Source organism: Podarcis muralis, chromosome 11 (genome assembly GCF_964188315.1).
Source record: "Podarcis muralis chromosome 11, rPodMur119.hap1.1, whole genome shotgun sequence".
NCBI lineage: Eukaryota > Metazoa > Chordata > Lepidosauria > Squamata > Lacertidae > Podarcis > Podarcis muralis.
Genome location: NC_135665.1, coordinates 9,701,621 through 9,720,695, shown reverse-complemented (window position 1 = coordinate 9,720,695; position 19,075 = coordinate 9,701,621). Strand labels below are relative to the sequence as shown.

At 40.1% G+C, this 19,075-nt stretch overlaps 1 protein-coding gene across 3 annotated transcripts in view; it reads left to right on the top strand.

Moving 5' to 3' along the window:
* Positions 1 to 1,469: 1,469 nt before the first annotated feature.
* LOC114606418 (contactin-associated protein-like 4) overlaps positions 1,470 to 19,075 on the top strand; it is a 278,819-nt gene continuing 261,213 nt past the window's right edge. Inside the window, exon 1 of one of the 3 annotated variants that reach the window (XM_077936037.1) lies at positions 1,470 to 1,928. In XM_077936037.1, the coding sequence (XP_077792163.1) occupies positions 1,844 to 1,928 (85 nt within the window). In that variant the 5' untranslated portion in view covers positions 1,470 to 1,843. The remainder of the gene's footprint in view (positions 1,929 to 19,075) is intronic. The other 2 variants (XM_028748648.2, XM_077936035.1) reach the window with 2 other exon arrangements.

The following is a 19,075-nucleotide window of genomic DNA, read 5'->3' as shown; positions in this document are numbered from 1 at the left end:
CACACAAATTAGAGAGCATGTATACACATTCGCATTACATCGTCTGTGCTGTGGGCGGCCCTACTTTGCTTCTTTCTCTGTGTTACAAATTTCTACTCTAGTATATATGTGAATTGACGATAAGTGTTATCTAAGTGTTGAGAGATTGAGAACTTTAGTAAGCAGGGGGAGAGATACTATAACACTAACTGGCAACAGTTCCAGAAGACTCTTTTGCAGTCCAAAAAAAACACCATATATAATAACCCTTTGCTGCCAAATAAGATCTGCATTAATGAAAACATATTAGGCATTCTTCATGAAGAAACATTAGTGCTTTCTAGCACCCGGTATGGAACCAGCCCTTTTAAATTACTTTTAGTTTTTTGGTACCTCTTCCCATTTCCTCTGAAATAGTCTGAAAACTCATTTAATCTGAAGATGTCCTATTTACCGAAATTGAAATAAGTAGTTTTAGGATTTCAGCAAGCATATTATATGGGAACAAAGGCTATTGATTAGACAAGTAAGTTAAGTAGATATGCATATGACGCTTCAGTTTAGAACATAATACGGCATGTCTCAGCAATCCCACATGATTGTCTCAGTCTACTCTAAAGCTGTTTTACACAGCGGGGAGATCTGGAAATGATTATTATAGGTAGGATAGATAAGCACGGGCAGTGACCAAGCCAGTTCTACCTTTTCTAGGACTGCGAGGCATTTTTATGGTTGACTCCAAGTTGGCATGTTTTCTTATAACTAGGAATCCCATCTAACTTTATGTTTAAAGACTATCAAACGTATCAGTAATTCATGTTTCAGCTTGATTGCAGACTCTCTCTGTAGAAACTTCAAATCCTGTGCAATATTTCACTATCTCACCCCCCCCCCATCGCTGCAATTTCAACATTCATTATTTTAGTTCAAAGTCATTCCGGCTTGCTCTCTTTTATTCTCATGATTAAACTCTCTGAATGTGGAAAATAAACGGCAAGACCGAGCTTCTGAAGTGGCGTGTCACATATTTGTGGGATTACAATTTACAGAAATCTAGGCACTCCACGTCTTATTAAAGAAATAGTCTCGAGGGAACGTTCTGCAGCATCGCTGGAAGATGAATGTCGGATTGTACAGATGAATGCAAGATTTACTGCACATGTAAAGGCAAACTACAGTTTTGTGGCACGACAGAAATTCCCGATGTGAAATTATAACGTGCTCTTCCGTTCTTGTAAATGGTGTGGCAGCTGAAAGTTGTCATTAAATGCCGACTTCAGTGAAAAAGGATGGTCATAATGGAAAGAAATAGGGTGGGGGGGAATCTTCCTTCTTCTCTCGCTCTTACTCTGTTTCCCTCCTCCCACTGCATGACCATAAAGAATTGGGAACAGTCATAATCCGGCAGGGAGGCTGTATAGGCACACATGTGCAGGCTGTTCCCTTTATTGTCTGGCTTTCATCATAGACTCACATTTCCTACCTGTCACCACAAGGGGTGTCCAGGACACATTATGAACGTGAAGCTTCAGTAACCAAACTGTACAGGGTAGTCGAGCAGTTTAGCTCTGAGTGATTCTGTGAAATTAGAGGAGAGATTCTTGCAGCTGCTCTTCGGGGATTGCTGTTGTTGGGAGGGGGAGCAGATCTTGTGGTGTGTGTGTGTGAGAGAGAGAGAGAGGAGGGAGCAAGAAGATGCAGAGTGCATTTGACTGAGCTCCTTGGCTACTGGGAAGCACTGAAAGACAGGCAGAGAGAGAAAGAGAAAGGAGAGCAGAGGAGGCAAGGACAGGACTGAAGTGCAGAGCAGCTGTGCCTGTTTCCTAATACTCTGGCACTTTTGGGTGCCTCCATCAATGAGAACATGGATTCTTTCATGGAAACCTTATTCAAGCTGCTGTTTCTGGTCCCTTTTCACCACTGGAATATATTAGTAGCAGGGAACAAATGTAAGTATTGCAAATGGATTTTTAAACTTGTACCAGATTGTCCTGAGAAACTTACAGCTTATTGTAACCAGATCTAGACTTAGAAATGCAGTTCTTCAAAGAAATCAGTGTTGCTGGGGGAAAATAATAATCATGCTAACAGCAGGTAAATGAGATGAAAATGTTCCAGGGGCTCAGAAATGCAATTTCCCATATTTCATCATTTATTGTTTTTAACCAGACTGTAATCAGAGCACAGTGTGGACTAAGCCAGGCTCCAAAATAATGTGCAATTTGCATTTCACTATTTAACTGCATGTTCTCATTTTATTTCTTTTTCTTAAAAAAAAATGCTACCCATATATCAGCACAGTATTTTTCTAGGAGTTAAGTCATTTATGGGGATTAGAGGCACACTGATATTTGCTGCTGCTGCTGCTGCATCAGCTTGGCTTTTAGCAATGTATAATTTTCCCTGTATATCCTTGAATTATGAGGAACTCCTTTGTACTGTAGAGCACAAGTGCATGGCAAATGTAACTGAGGAGTGAATGTTGAGAATGTGATTTTACAGGATCCTCATCGATTACGCAAAGGTTAATGTTCATGAGTGACCAGAATGTTAGCTGCAGCATGTAAAGTTTCCCCCCCTCAATAAAACCTGGATGTTAGAATTGTAAAGAAAAGCCTACTGAAACTCTAAAACTTAAGAGTCACAGCACAAGCCTATACATGCTTACTTGGAAGTAAGTACCACTATGTTCAATAGGGCTCACTCCCTGGTGAGTGTTTTTTAGGACTGCTGCCTCAGCCCCCTAGAATTTAGGGTAAAAAGCTTCCAAGGTTGAATCAGATATGACTGTCTTTGGTATGTACAAAGCGCATCACAGACAAATGTCTGAGTGCGTTCAATTTTATGTACTTGATAATTGATCTCAGGGGTCCTCAAAGCCCTCATAAAACATAGGCTTCATTTTGCACTAACACTGCAAACCTATGCATGCCTATTCAAAAGTAAGTTCCATTGAATTCAACGGGTGTTTATTCCCAGGGAAGTGTGTGCAAGACTGCAGCTTAAATGACCAAGCTGCTGTTTTAAAATTTGCATACTTCTTTCATTGGAGGTGCCACATGTGCAGTGTGGGAATCAGAGTAAAAAAGCGGTGTCTATAGTTGGAGGAACCAAGTGTTGAGGCTGGTAGGAATTCATGAATAGCATTATACCACTGTTTGAAAGGACAGCTCCTTCAGAACATCTAAGCAATAGATGAGGAAAGTGGAAGTTCTGAGATTTCATCAGGTGCTTTGTGCTTTAAAGGCTTAGAACTGATATATGCTATCACAAAAACAACAGATGCTCTGCAGGACCAAACTGATCTTTTGTTATCATCCAGTCATGCTACCTCATTTGACATTCAAGTGCACAGAGCAATCCTGAACACGAATAACAAGTTCTTCCTGTTAGCCCCCCTACTGCAATTTATCCAGATTTGGTGGTGTGTGTTTGTGTTTAGAAACAATTTCTTCATCCTTCTGCTTTGTGCACTTCCTGAATTCAAAAGGCCATCATAATTGAATCTCACATTAATAGCATTTTGCACTATGCACAGAATTAAATCGGATGCTTGCAGCAAGATGTACTAAATCTATGGCAAAATAGGACAGGGAACTATAATGAAACAGCAAAGCACTAGAGGTCACTCTTACAATTTAGGAAGCAAGGCTCAGAGACGTATATAAATATATATATACAGAGAGAGAGAGCAAACATCCTCTCAGCACAAAATAATGATGGATAAAAACATCAAATATGTGGATGGATTACCGCATTTACTTTCTGACACTTTGAGACAACAAAATTCTGATTCATTGAACGCTAGGAAGTTACCGCTTTTCATGTGAAGCAATAATGCCTTTGCGATCTAGTGAATAATAGTCATTCTTCACACATGCAGGTGAGGAACGCAAAAATCAGTGAGCTTCTTCAGCTTTACGTAGGGGATGAATATTATAATTTTCAAAACAACTAATAATTGTGATATTTAAGCATATATCCCACCCTTTCCCAAAGACTCTGGTTGGGTAGTACTATATTGGTTGCATATATTATCCTCCTCTGTTAGTATCAGTGTCCTCAAAACACCCCCTCCTATAAATTCCCATTGCACATCAAAGTTGCATTATACTTTTAATGCCATGCCCTTTCTTTGATAATTGATGGATATACATCCCTGTGACCTTTTAGTGAAAATTTGTCAGGAAGTATAAATGTCTAGTTATAATTTCCAGTTTACACATCTGCCTTGGACTTCCAATATTGCTTTTGCTATTATATTCCTTGCATATACAAGTCACAAAAATCTATAGTTGAGTCAGTAATCACCAAGGCTTCCCATTAAATACTACAGTGTTCTTACACGTGTAGCTTTAGTTCAGTCATATTACCCTGATGTAAAGCACTGTGTTTAGTGGGGCTTACTCTCAAGGAAATGGATATAGGATTCACACTTTCTTAAAGAGACAGGGTATAATTATTACTCCTGGGAATTAAACAAATAAATATATGTGGAGGGATGTGCATGGTGAGAAAGAAGTGACTCTCAGTGATTTATGAAGGAAATCACCTTTATTCTGAGAAATGAGGTGATTCTAATTCCAGATTAATATGCCATTCCTATGGGATACTCTGATGCAAAGACCTTGAGATCCACTCTTTTGTTTTTTGTTTATAATCCCTGTCCTTGCTTTGGGCAACTATTAGTGAAATAATGGGTTGCATCAAAGTCCTATTCAGAGTAGACCACTGAAAACAATGGACTTAAGTTAGTCATGGCCATTGAGTTCATTGGGTTTCCTCTGAGTACAACTTAGATGCAACCCAACAGATCTCTCTTACTGACAGTTGACTTTGCCATAATTGCATCAATTCAATTCCAAGCTTGACAGCTTTGAGAGAATATTTTGCAGAATTTGAACAGTCCATTTTGTTCACAGACCCTTGTTCACATATATCATTGTTCTGAACATTTCTAGCATGAGTCAGAGATAATGCACCATTGGGAAAAAAAAGAAGGTACATGCTTATTTAAGATATCAGAATTTGGTCAGCCTTATCAAAGGAAGCCTAAATGTATGACTTTGAAAGGCACATATTTTACTTGTTTCCTTAATATTGTTGGAACTTGGGGTGTCAAGTATAGGAAATATTGTTACTTTTTAAAGCAGCAAGCAAAAAAGTTGTATCTACCAAGAGAATTCAAACTTGCAAAGCAATTCAAAAATACATAAGTGTTACAACCATTATAGCCATAAATAAAAAATTGCAAAGGGTCACAATGAAGCATTCAGAGTACATGTGGAAGTTCTGAAAGTGGAGCCACTTTAGGTCTTTTTTGTTTTTGTTTTCTTTTTCAAAGTTTGTTTTTATTTGAAGATGGTTCCATAGCAGTTTATCAGCCAGTTGGCATTACAGCTCCTACCTCTGAACCAGAAACTGTGACATGAAACTTTTATATGTGTGACAGCGCCTTTGAAACTCTTTAGAAATGAAGTGTTATGTAAAACAAAATTAAACTTCATAAACATTTCAAGTCATCTGTGACTGAAATTTTTCAGATTAGTTTGATCTATGTGTGGAAACGCAACTGCCTATGCAAATATTTTTCACGCAAGATGTCTTGCAATTTCTGCAGAACAGAGCTGGGGGGGGCTTTTAACTGATGCCTCCTCTGTATTCATAGCATGATTTAAATCCTCAAACCAACAAATGCAATTAACTTGGTTTTTTGGTTGCAAGAGTTTTTGTGGCACCTTAAAAGATTATTGTGACCTGAGCTTTCATTGACTACAGCTGATGAAGTGGATCATGAAAGCCTATCTGAAAACCGGCTTCTTAGTCTTTAAAGTGTGACAATACTACTTCTTTTACCAGTCTCGTGTTGTTGTTGTTTAGTCGTCTTAGTCGTTTTCGACTCTCTGTGACCCCATGAACCAGAGCATGCCTTGGAAACTCTCACTTTCTTCTCAAAACTTCTCCTTTTTTATGTCCATGGAGTTTTCTTGGCAAAATACTGGAGTGGTTTGCCAGTTCCTTCTCCAGGTGGATCACATTTAGTCTAAACTCTCGGCTATGACCTGTCTGTCTTGGGTGGCCCTCCACAGCATAGCTCATAGCTTCTCTGGGTTATTCAAGCCCCTTCGCCATGACAAGGCAGTGATCCATGAAGGGGCAGTATAGTGTAGGACATCCTAAATTATTCTATTGGCAGGATGCTGGTTAGACTGTCAGTGCAATCCTGTAAATGAATAGCATTCAGAAGAGTACCATTGAGTTCAATGGGGGTTACTCCCAGCCAAATAAGTGGGCATTGGCTTAATCAATGCAATCCTATACATGTTTATTCAGAAATAAGGCTCATTGGGTTGTATCCAATTATCTTTGATCCAGTGTAGCTTCCAATTAACAGAACAGGGATCAGAACAACCTTCAGCAGTCTCCTACACTACCTCCCATGCTGTTCCAAAGGGGGACAGGCAGGGGAACTGTCAAATATCACCTTCATGACTGATCCAATGATAGAAGACTCATTTGGATCACAGATCCTTCTATCAGAGTTAAGGATGGGGAAGGAATTCAGTTCAGTCTACATTTCAAAGTGCATCCAATCTAGTTCGCAGTTTCCGAAAAAATATGCAAAATGAAGCACAGCCATCCTTTGAACTTCTCACTTCTCTGAATTTTGCAATGCAGTTCTTCAAAGAAGTAATATGCATTAAAATGCATATACTAAGATAAATTGTACATAAAATGCATATATTATTTAAAATAGCATACAGCATGCTTTGGGGGAAATAAATATTAGGTAACTTATGCTTTGTAAAACTGTTCAATAAGGCAACAGAATGCATGTATTGGGAGAATTTTGCAGTAGTTAGGATTTTAAAAAAGAAATAAAAAGGAAAAAAATTGCAACGTGATGTGGAAATATGGAGATCTAAACTGAAAACTAGAATTATGAGAAACTGGGAGAAATTAAAATTGACAGATTTGCCCACCCATAGGAGGAAGGGATCTTGGATTAATACAGTATTACATAGAATGAGTAATCAGAAAGAGAATATTTCCTTGAAGTTCACTTTTGCTGGATATGAATCATAATAAACTTGTCTTTATAAGTTCATAATTTTATCCTCTCTACATTTTATTTGAGAAGTTTATGATAGTTAAGGAGGAATTTGCTGGCTGATCTCACTGCCACAGCCTTGACCGAACTCGTAGAAATGTGGAAGCCCAAGTGAAGTTATCTCAATGCACTTGTGATTAAGAGGGTCATTATTATAGCATAATAATATAATCATAATAAGTGATGCATCTTTGTGGCACTTCCCAGAGTACCATATAAGGCAGACTCAAGAGTGTTTTGTCCATGTACCCCTCCTGTGATTTGTGCCCTCAGCTGATGTTCAGCCATACCGACTCTTGACACCGGCCCTGAGGACAAGGAGCTGAAACCAAACACTTAGTACAAAAGGTGGACTTTAGGAACATAGGAAACTGCCATATACCAAGTCAGACCACACTCCATCTAGCTCAGTACTTGCCTACACTGTCTGGCATAAGCTCTCCAGGGTTTTAAGCAGGGCCTCTCCCATCCCTACCTGCAGATTTTGGTGATTAAACCTGAGGCTTTCTGCATACAGTGCAGGTACTCTGGCAATGAGGAGAAGTATTTGTTGAATGGTCACTGTAAAATGTGAAGGTTCATTATTATTTCACAAGTTGTGTATGTCTTTAAGGGCCAGGGCATATAACGAGACCCAGCCTTGCAGCTGTGAAACATAGCAGGTGCTGCTAGGTTGTGTTAATTAAGCTGTGCCAGCATTTGGGCATAGTATATAAGGAGCAGCACCTAGCTCTCCCATTACCCTGGGGGTGGGTGCGTGCATGTTTGTTGTTGTTATCTTTAGTGTAAAAGGAGTTTTTGTTTTGTTATTAAAACCTTGTTTAAGATATTTTTGAGTTCCTTGTTATGCATGGTCTCCCCAGCAAGCTCTCTGCAGCGCTACTAAACTGCAAATATCCAACAGTATTCTCATAAGGTGTCCTGAGACAGACTGAAAGAGCACAGCACAGGAGTGGTTGCAGTTTAAGAAAGCTAGAGACTTTGAAATGATTGAGGATGATATTGTTGGAGGAGTAGGCAGGGATATACCAGGAGGAAACTGGGGAAGTTAAACAGAAAGCTGCAATTCACCAGTGAACAAACAGGGACCAATGGAAAGAGCAAGAAAAGAGTGGCAATAAGAGAACAACTGAACTGCAGTGTTGAGGTTTATCATTCTTTTCAAAGTTCTGGTTTCCAGGAGAAAATCTCCACACATCTGGCCATAAATAGTTTTGTCCACATGACCTGTTTTTTTATTAGCCACAAACAACTGCAAACGAAGGGTACCAACTAAAGTTGCTTTGCTAGAGATGCTTAAATATATCACGAATTACTTGAGAATATACCTTTCAATTGCACCACCAAACATAGAAGTATTAGCTAGAATCCACAAACTGCTTATTTTGGGATTACCTAACGTAGAATTACCGGGGGATGTGCAATTATTGAATTGTTTGCTTGTGTTTGCAGATTATACCATAGTTTCCATACACTGTACTTATGAATATATTCACTCACACCTGCTAGCTAAGAAACAGAATGTGAGAATTTGGCCCTCTTTGGTAAATTCTGAGCAGTTCTGAGCATGCAGCTTCTAAGCATGCCTCTTGTATTACATAAAGATTTTTAACAGGATGAAAACTTGTTATTCCTGATGTCCCATTTATGGATCCTTTTTTGCTGGATATGCTTTTTCAATGCTTCCCCCCCCCCTAATAATAATGTTTAGGGGTACTCTCATTTTCCTAATCATATTGAAATACTGCCCCTCAATGAGACCAAACTTAGATTCACAAAATGTTTAGGGGTATGCGTACCCCTGCGTCCCCCCAGGAAAAAAACACTGTGCTTTGTACCTTCCCTGTAGATTTAGTTTTGTTTATAATCTAGATTTCTCAGCGAACCATAACCAAAAGAGACCACAATCAGCAGTGTTCCATTTGATGAAAACTTCCATGGACTTTACCACTACACTACTGCAGTCTGCCAAATATGTAATTTAAATGATTCCATATTAGGGGTGTGCACTGACCACAAAATTAAGTTCAGACCTTGATTCTTTTCTTCAGGAAACAGTCCATCTTAGGTGCTTCAAAGGCTACTGAATAGGGTTAAGGGCCCATCCGAACTCACTTCACATCCCACTCCAATTCACTGCTGGGAACTGAGAAAACAGTATAATCCTTTTACCCTTCTGACAGAAGTGCATGAAATTTGCAGGCATACTAGCCCCTAAACAGTGGGTAATTACTGTCAAAATAATGGCAAAAGAATCCAGAGCTTTTGTGCATCTATAACTTTTTAATATTTTGATAGAACTAGGTGAAATTTGCGGGAGAATCAGTGCATTCTTTTCCTGCAAGGACAGCTGTTAAAGCTTTGCATTGAGTAAAAAAGGAATCCCTTAATTTCCGCCCCCCAAGTTGTGGGCAAATTGCAGACATGAGAGAGATTGTTCTGGGGAAGAAGCCTGCCAAACAGCAGACAAATAAGTCCAAGCGATTTGGGCGGGGCACTTTTCAAGTTGACTTGGAGTAGGAAAGAATGAAAAGAAATTCACTTTCAATGCAAAATCATTGCCTGTGAAAACGAACTTGACATGTCATTCACAACAGAGCTCTTCCTCTGCTCTCCTCATCCTGGCATCTTTCTCAAGCTCAGTGACATAGTTATGCTCTTGCAGAGCTGCTCCTTCCCCCAATAGGATAAGGATACAATAAGAGCCTGCTGGATTAGATCAGTGGTCCATCTAGTCCACCCTCTTCTCACAGTGGCCAACCAGATGTTCATGGCAAGTCCCAAAGTGGGACCTGAGTGCAATAGCACTCTCTCCACATATGACCAGCAGCTGGCATTCAGAGGCTTCTAATAGTGGAGGCAGAATATAATAACCTTGGCTAGTGGCCCATTGATAGACTTATCCTCCATTAATTTGTCTAATCCTCTTCTGAAGCCATCCAAATTGGTGGCCAACACTACTTCCTGCAGGAGCAAATTGTATAGTTTTACTATGTGCTGCGTAAATATTTTGTCTATCCTGAATCTTCTAGTATTCAGCTCAATTGGATGCCCATGAGTTCTGGTCTTACACAAGAGGGAGAAAGGTTTTTTCCTACCTTCTTTGTCCATACCATGAATAGTTTTATACACCTCTATCATATCTAAATTTATCAACCATGGAAGAGCTTCCCATCTGTCATCTGGCTACATTCTTGATAAATTTAGAGATACCGTGTTGCTTTTAGTAGATACCTGCCTGCAATATCATAATCATTAGTCTGAATTTCTGAGATGCCACAAAGCACTTCAGGGCTTCCTGTTTCAAGTTGTGCAGCCTCCTACAGATCCGACTTTGTCACAGACAAGCCCTAAATCCTTCTGAGACACTCCACTTCAGTTCAGATTTGGTATTCATCTGGATCTGATGCAAACTCCGGCTGTATATCTGGTTGCTTTTGTGATCAAGACAGCAAGCAACAACTAGACAGCTGTTTAAACTCTTTTTTTAAATTCTGTAAACAAGCATAGCCCACTCAGCAGCCAATACAACCTATGTGTGAGTATGTCCTATGTCCTATGTATTAGTAGTGTGGCTTTTACAGTGGTACCTTGGGTTAAGTACTTAATTCATTCTGGAGGTCCATTCTTAACCTGAAACTGTTCTTAACCCAAAGCACCACTTTAGCTAATGGGGCCTGCTGCTGCCGCCGGAGCACGATTTCTGTTCTCATCCTGAAGCAAAGTTCTTAACCCGAGGTAATATTTCTGAGTTAGCGGAGTCTGTAACCTGAAGCATATGTAACCTGAAGTGTATGTAACCCAAGGTACCACTGTATTGTAGTGTTTGCCAAGCAAACCTTGTTCCTCCATAAATTCCTTTCATAGAACCAAGAACTGCAATGGGGTTTTCCATCAAGCTGGAATGAGAAAGAGATATGCTCTTGGTCCCACATCTTCTGCTACATCCCTGTCCGTAGCCCACAGCCCTCCATATATTAGTGGCTGGATTTCTGCAGTGGGAAGCCTTTTCTGCTGGTGAAGGTTCCATGAATCCCTTGTATCCCAGGGTTCTAAATCATGTGGAGGGTCCTACACAAGTAGTTCAGGCTTTCTTTTTCAGACATTTATCCTTCTAAAGTATTCTTTTTCTCCCTCATATCCTTTGTGTTTTCCCTAAAGTTGTGATAAGCAATAGAGGAACAGTTAAGAGTTAGCCTCAAGGGACCAAAAAAGCCCAATTAAAGTGAAACAAAAGAAACCACAAGGAAGTTGAAAAGTACATGGCTTAGTCAAAGTAGCATGGAAAATTCTCTCCTAGCCCCTATGAAAGGCAAACAGCTAAGCTCATGCTGTTCTCCACCAGATTTCATATTTCCCAAACGCTCCAGTACAGTAGGGTATTAGAGTGTAAATGTGTATCTTAAGAGAAAAAATGTACATTTGGAAATGTGTACTTTGAGGGGGAAATATGTTTTAAATATACCATACCTATTTAAATGTATATTTTTTCTGTTGTTTTTTTTAAAATAAAAAAACCCACAACAATTGTAGATTAATACTATAATGGAAGGGGATAAGCATATGATGTTCAAGTCCCATAGACCTGAAATATACTGATTTTTTAATTCCAAATGCTATCCCATGTCTCCTTCTTCCTGAAGGGGAACGGGTAGGACCTGCATTGTACTTCGAAGGCCAAACTTTAAAAGGGTGTGATGCAATGGGCTTAACTATTGCATGGACAGGTGGAGTCCCCTCAACCCCAGGCAACTCCCGAGTGGAATAATGACTCAAGACAACATGCTATGGGATTAAAATTGGCCACAACTTTATTAGGTTTCAGATGTAGGGAGACCTTGGCTCAGTCATTGGCCATTTATCCTTCCCAGTCCCCAGCCGGGGATCTGGGAGACACCAGGGGACATCCCTAAATCAATATAGAATGCTGCAGTAATATACAACGCTGTACATGCTGTGCTGATTTAGATCCTGTACACGTTCTGTTCTAAAACAAAGTTCTGGGACTTTTCAATGGGAGCGCCTTCGCCGCCTGCCTCATCCTCTTGCTGCCAGTGCCTGTCTCTTTTCTGTATACTGGAAACATTATGAGACACAAGCTGAATCACAGAGCTGACATCTTTGGATTATTTATTGATTTATTATTAAATTTCTATAGTGCCTTTCTTCTGAGAATCACAGGGTGGTTTACTACAGAAAAACAGAAAAGTACATAACATAGTAACAAACAAACAAAAATATTCCCCACCGCACACATTGTGTGTGTGTGTGGAAATGGAGGTATATAATTGCAGATAAAGAATCTGCAATTCATAGTAAAGACTATGAACCTTGATAAGGGACACGGGTGGCACTGTGGGTTAAACCACAGAGCCTAGGGCTTGCTGATCAGAAGGTTGGCGGTTCAAATCCCCGCGACAGGGTGAGCTCCCGTTGTTCGGTCCATGCTCCTGCCAACCTAACAGTTCGAAAGCACATCACAGTGCAAGTAGATAAATAGGTACTGCTCCGGCGGGAAGGTAAATGGTGTTTCTGTGCGCTGCTCTGGTTCTCCAGAAGTGGCTTAGTCATGCTGGCCACATGACCCGGAAGCTGTCTGCGGACAAATGCTGGCTCCCTCGGCCAATAATGCGAGATGAGCGCCACAACCCCAGAGTCGGTCACGACTGGACCTAATGGTCAGGGGTCCCTTTACCTTTACCTTTATGAACCCTGATGACTTCACTGGAATTTCCATAAAAGTAGGAGTGGGTTTGAAAGACTGTATTCATTATCTACAGTGAATTTGTGTTGTGGCTCACTAGCAAAAGAGGAGCGTTGACTGGCAGGGGGAAAATGATACTGTTTATATTCCAGGTAATGAGTACCTTCAGTACAATAATTTGAAATGTGATTGAAGCCTGGAAACTTTTGGATTTTTAAGTAGTTTTAAATTAGTAACTACAGAATTATGAATTAAATACCATACCTATATAATAAGAGCAATGATGGAAGCTACCTTAAGGGCTTAAATCATAAGGGATAAAAAAGTAAAAACTCTATCCAGCTGGGAAGCAGGCCTACTAATTACATTTTTATTAAGTGTATCTCATTACTTGGTACTACTCAGGAATAAGATATGTCCTGTATATAACTGGTGGAGAGCCTGTTTTTTTCTGTTACAAATCTTTTCGCAATTAATAACATTTGCATATGTGTCCTTGAGAAACAATTAGATTAGAGACTGCATGTGTGCAAATATTAATATTATTCTGAGCATTTGTTGAGCATTGTGCATTCTTCACTCTTGGATTTCTTATTAATAATTGCAACACATTGCCAAGAGCTTTTCAAAAATACAACTGTTTTAATGTCATTGGATGAAGGTTGCATTATTGACTTGTAATTATTTTTGATACATTTGGTATCATCCGATAACTTGTGTAAAGCCTTCTATATGTTGAATTCCAGCTCCCATAAGCTCCAGCCAGCATGGCCAGGAATAATGAGAATTGTAGTCAAATCTGGAAAACATAGGGTCCTCATTTCTTGAGTCAGAACTGGGGAATCTGTGACCCTCAGGATCAGGGTTTCACAAACCTGGGTTTCCAGCTGGTTTTGGACTAATATTCCCATCATCCTTGGCTACTGGTCTTGCTAGCTAGGGATGATGGGAGTTGTAGTCTAACAACAGCTGGAGACCCAAGTTTATGGACCATGCCGAAATGGCTAAAATGACTGGAAGAATGAGAAATCAGGAAGACCGAAATTTTAACCAGGAATGGGGGAAATTTATAACTTATCTTAAAGACCATTGTAAACAGTTAAAATCATTAGTAGGATTGGTATATCACTTGTACAGTGGTGCCTCGCAAGACGAAATTAATCCGTTCTGCGAGTCTCTTCGTCTTGCGGTTTTTTCGTCTTGCGAAGCACGGCTATTAGCGGCTTAGCGGCTTTAAGAAAAAGGAAACAAACTCGCAAGAACTCGCAAGACGTTTTGTCTTGCGAAGCAAGCCCATAGGGAAATTCGTCTTGCGGAATGACTCAAAAAACGGAAAACCCTTTCGTCTAGCGAGTTTTTTGTCTTGCGAGGCATTCGTCTTGCAGGGCACCACTGTAGTTTAATGGTGAATTTTGGACACAATGGAGAGGTAAAAGATTTGGATTATTATAAAAGATGCAGGAGGAAATGATTAACAATAGAACCCACAAAGGGGAGGAGGAAAGTCCAGGAGATTCGCTGGAATCTTGTTTTTATGTTGTATGTTGAACATGTGAATGTAAAATTTTAATCTGAAAAACCAAATAAATAAATTTATTAAAAACAGAAATAGGAAAACTGAGCCAGATCCCCTAACCGCCCCCTGCAAATTTTGTGAAAGTACCATGCGGTAAGCATTAGCAATAGAGAGTTGTTGAATCATTGAGCAAAACTCGTTCTGGCAAGGTGCTCTGGGAAGTAATGGTATTTTTAAAATAAGACCTTGGCCCAGTATACCTGAAGGAGCGTCTCCACCCCCTTCATTCCGCCCGGATGCTGAGGTCCAGCTCTGAGGGCCTTCTGGTGGTTCTCTCATTGCGAGAAGCAAAGCTACAGGGACCCAGGCAGAGGGCCTTCTCAGTAGTGGCACCCGCCCTGTGGAACACCCTCCTATCAGATGTCAAAGAGATAAACAGCTACCTGACATTTAGAAGACATCTGAAGGGAAGTTTTTAATGTGTGACATTTAAATGTATTTTTAATCTTTGTTGGAAGCCGGCCAGAGTGGCTGGGGAAACCCCGCCAGATGGGTGGGATACAAATAAATTATGATGATGATGATGATGATATTTCCTTTTAGTACATGTTACTGACACCCATTCGGGCTCAATTATCAAATGCACCTGAAGTAAACAGCTTGTAGGGGTGACTTCATCATGCCATTCATCTCTCCTTTGATTAGAAGTGGACACTACTGGTTAGTGTTGTGGGGATGCAGGAATTGTTTGACGATTATGCACAATCATGTGCAAAAGATGAGCACAGTGGGACTGGAATGCTGTAGTAGTTCTGCGAATCTCTGCTTCTTCTGTGCAGTTAGCACACTGTGGTATCAGCCGCATTGCCAAGGTTCATGTACCTGCCCATCTTTTGATACATTGCGCCACCAGCCCCCAGGTTCCATTTGTGGGTTATTAAGAGGAAACAGGCCAATTGATGTAAGAGCACAAATGGAACATTTGAAATGGCATATAGGAAATTGGTGCCCATTTTGATCTTACTGGAGATTTCAAATGGCAATGTATCTGTAAAGGAAGCTAAGCTTTTTAAAGTCATCATTGGAATCCTGGAGGTCGCCAAGGTTCATATGAGATAACAGTTCACAAAAAATAGAAGCTTAATGTGATTGCAGCAGCAACATTATGCACACCTAGAAATAAATGGGGGGATGCATTTGTTTTCATTGTTTGAACCAATACCAAGTGTTTCTATGTTGTTTCATTCAATTTATTAGCACATGCATTAAATTAAAATGTGTTCTTTCAGTCTCTTTTGCAAAACTTTCAATGGATGCATACTGGCACCACATGCTGCCTGAACACAGATTGATAGATAGATCTGAAAACCTGTAAACACCACTGAAAGTTATCTCCAGCTCCTTAGTTGGATGGATTCCAGAAGGGAAAGGTTAAGATAATTACTGGTCATCTGCACAAATATCCAACTTTTAAAAAATGTCTCTCGGGCACTTGATAAAGTTGGTTTATCACTCAATTAGTCAGTTTTTAAGATGCCAAACAGCTCTGTTTGCTTCAGTAGACTTCCTCTGCATACATGGTCTGTTAGAGGGTAGCTTAAAATTAGCATTTTTATCTGTAATATTATTAATTTAAAGATGGCCCATAATTGTGAGCAGGAAGTGGTGTTCGTACATGTGCGTGAGCATGTTTTTGTGTGTGTGCACCTTTTTGAGTATTCAAGAAATGGCCTGTCTAGGTTCTCCTGGTAGCATTTTGCATGTTTAACCTACCACACTTCTGGAATGAGTGATTCTTTTCTCTGTTTTATAGCTTATGCCTATTCCTTTAAAGCATGTGTTAACTCCCCCCCCCCCTTCAATGTGGCAGTACTGTACTTAATGAAGTCTTTTCTTCCTGCTGATAGCTTTTAGAAATCAGATGTATTTTTTTAAGGACATAAATGGTCAATAGACTGTGAATTAAAGCATTCTATTCTGGATATCTGATAAGGCTCAAAAGATTATCTTGATGCCGTTATAGATTTTCCTCCAAACCTTCTCAGTATTCAGTGCTTAATGGTGGCAGTAATAACCAGACTGTCATCTAGCATGAAGTCCTGACACTTTCTGAGCTAGCAAACTGTTCAAATCACTAGAGCTTCCTTCAGTGATCAATGGAGGGATTCCTATCTAATTCTGTAGAGGAAATCTAAACCAGGACGTACTGATTTCTCTTTAAAGAGGCTCTTGTGCTATCTAGTGACTAAGTAAATACATAGCGTTAGAACAAGATAAATTCTGTGGCAATCATCCTTTCCCTCTCTTCTTACTGGGGATGGGCTCTCTCTCTCTCTCTCTCTCTCTCTGTGTGTGTGTGTGTGTGTGTGTGTGTGTGTGTGAGAGAGAGAGAGAGAGAGAGAGAGAGAGAGAGAGAGAGAGAGAGAATATGTGTGTTCCAACTTACTGGAGTCTAACCATTCTTAGAGCTTTCAATTGACACTGTCAGATACCTAAGAAAGTCCTTCACACCTGCAGTCTAGTGCAGGCATGGCCAAACTTGGCCCTCCAGATGTTTTGGGACTACAATTCCCATCATCCCTGACCACTGGTCCTGTTAGAAGAAGAAGAGTTTGGATTTGATATCCCACTTTTTCATTACCCGAAGGAGTCTCAAAGCGGCTAACCTTCTCCTTTCCCTTCCTCCCCCACAACAAACACTCTGTGAGGTGAGTGGGGCTGAGAGACTTCAGAGAAGTGTGACTAGCCCAAGGTCACCCAGCAGCTGCCTGTGGAGGAGCGGAGACGCGAACCCAGTTCACCAGATTACGAGTCTACCACTCTTAGCCACTACACCACACTGGCTCTCTGGGGATGATGGGAGTTGTAGTCCCAAAACATCTGTAGGGCCAAGTTTGGCCATGCCTGGTCTAGTGCATTGGTGCTGGAAAACCAACACCCAGGGATGGGAAACTTTTGTCAGGCCAAGGAATACATTTCTTTTTTGGGAAACCTCTGGGGACCATATGCCAGAGGGCAGCAGGACAGAGGCAAAAGTGGGCAGGACAATGAGTGTAATTTATACCTTTGTACAGTAGGCTACTTTCTGTACACACTCAGATAACCCTCTCTATCCTGTATTCAGGCAAGCAAGAGTCAGAATCAGAGTTCAAGGGCACCTTTCAGCCCGGTAAACACACTCAAGGATGATGCAAAGCAAGGAAGGTGTGGTTAGAGGTTAGCATCTAACCTTATGAAAATGTAATATTGCATCTGTAATATATTGCATCTGTAATATATGCTGTGCCTCTCCCCGTTTCCTACACTCTTGCTATTTACTTGGCTTTGAAAGTGTCTCATTAAAAATTACCTTAATGGGCAAATGTACAGAATGCCCACTTTTCTCTGCAAGCCACATAAATTTTGCACACTGTTATTTGTCCCTAGGTGCACTGAACATCTACTTACTCTACTTAGGTAAAAAGCTTTCAGACTGGACCTGCCTCATTACCATCTCTGAACAACAGTTGCCCAACTTTTAGGTGCTCCATAAATTGAGTATGATGATATGATGGTGCTGTTCTCCTTGCTCAGACACAGGGCAAATGTCAGGTCTTCCGCAGTAACATTTTTTCCCTCATATGGAAAGAACTAATGTAAATGCGATGTAAAATGTTTTTTTTTCCCAACTAGATGCCTGGTGTTTGCGTGATTTGACAGTATGAACATCGAATGTGGCCATGCATTCAGGGACGCAGGCTACAAAATTTACAGCTTTGAAGCTGTGCTCCTTAAGTGACTGAGATTACAAGGCAGACAATGACAGCCTGACCCATCTCCCCAGAACTGCAATTACATTTACAGAACATTCCTTTTATACTGCAATCTGTAATGCATTATTGTCTGTGTACCAAAGATACTGCTTTTTTTTTTTAAAGGTATCTGGTTCTTAATGATGTTGTGTAAATTGGAGTGTATAATATTTTCTGATTCAAGCAGAACAAATATGATTCCAAATATTTTGTGGAACTTTGATCTGACTTGTCCCTTTCTTCCATATCTCAAAAGGAAGGGTTTCGGTCTGTGTTTGCTACCTGTAATCAAAACGTGGCCTTTCCCCTTCTCATTATGGTGTTTTGATGTCATATAATACAAATTAACCGTCTAACATCCAGACCAGTTTGTCCACAAACCTCAGGGAACTCTGACCACTGCTGTTTCTGCTTCTGAGAGCCACACTAGATGCAATGCAATTCACACAATTAGCAACCATGCAAATGACTTTTTAAGAAGCCAACTTCAGAGGCCTGGGTCTGTTTCTGTTCAGGACAGAGATGTGAGAGGCAGGAGGACTTGAACTCTTTGCTCCCCGCTGAGGTCCCTATTGGCTCCAGTAATTACTATTTGCATTAGGGAGACAGCAGCCATTCTTTATACATATATATATTATTTTTATTAAATTTTGTGTTTTACAATTTAAAGTACTCATTTTTACATCCTTAAGATATCAATGACTTCCCTTCTTCTCTCTCTATGGTTCATTTTACATATCACAAATTTCTGCATAATTTACAAAAACTATACCATTCAGTATTCCCTTATTGCATCCATCAAAACTTATTTACACTGTTGAATTTATCTTAATGCTGCCGGCGTTTTCAGCTATACACAGTTATTTCCCATGTATTCAATAAACGTTTTCCAATCTTCTCTAAACGTATGTTCTTCTTGTTCTCTTATTCTATCGGTTAAGTCTGCAAGCTGCGCATATTCTATCAACTTAAGT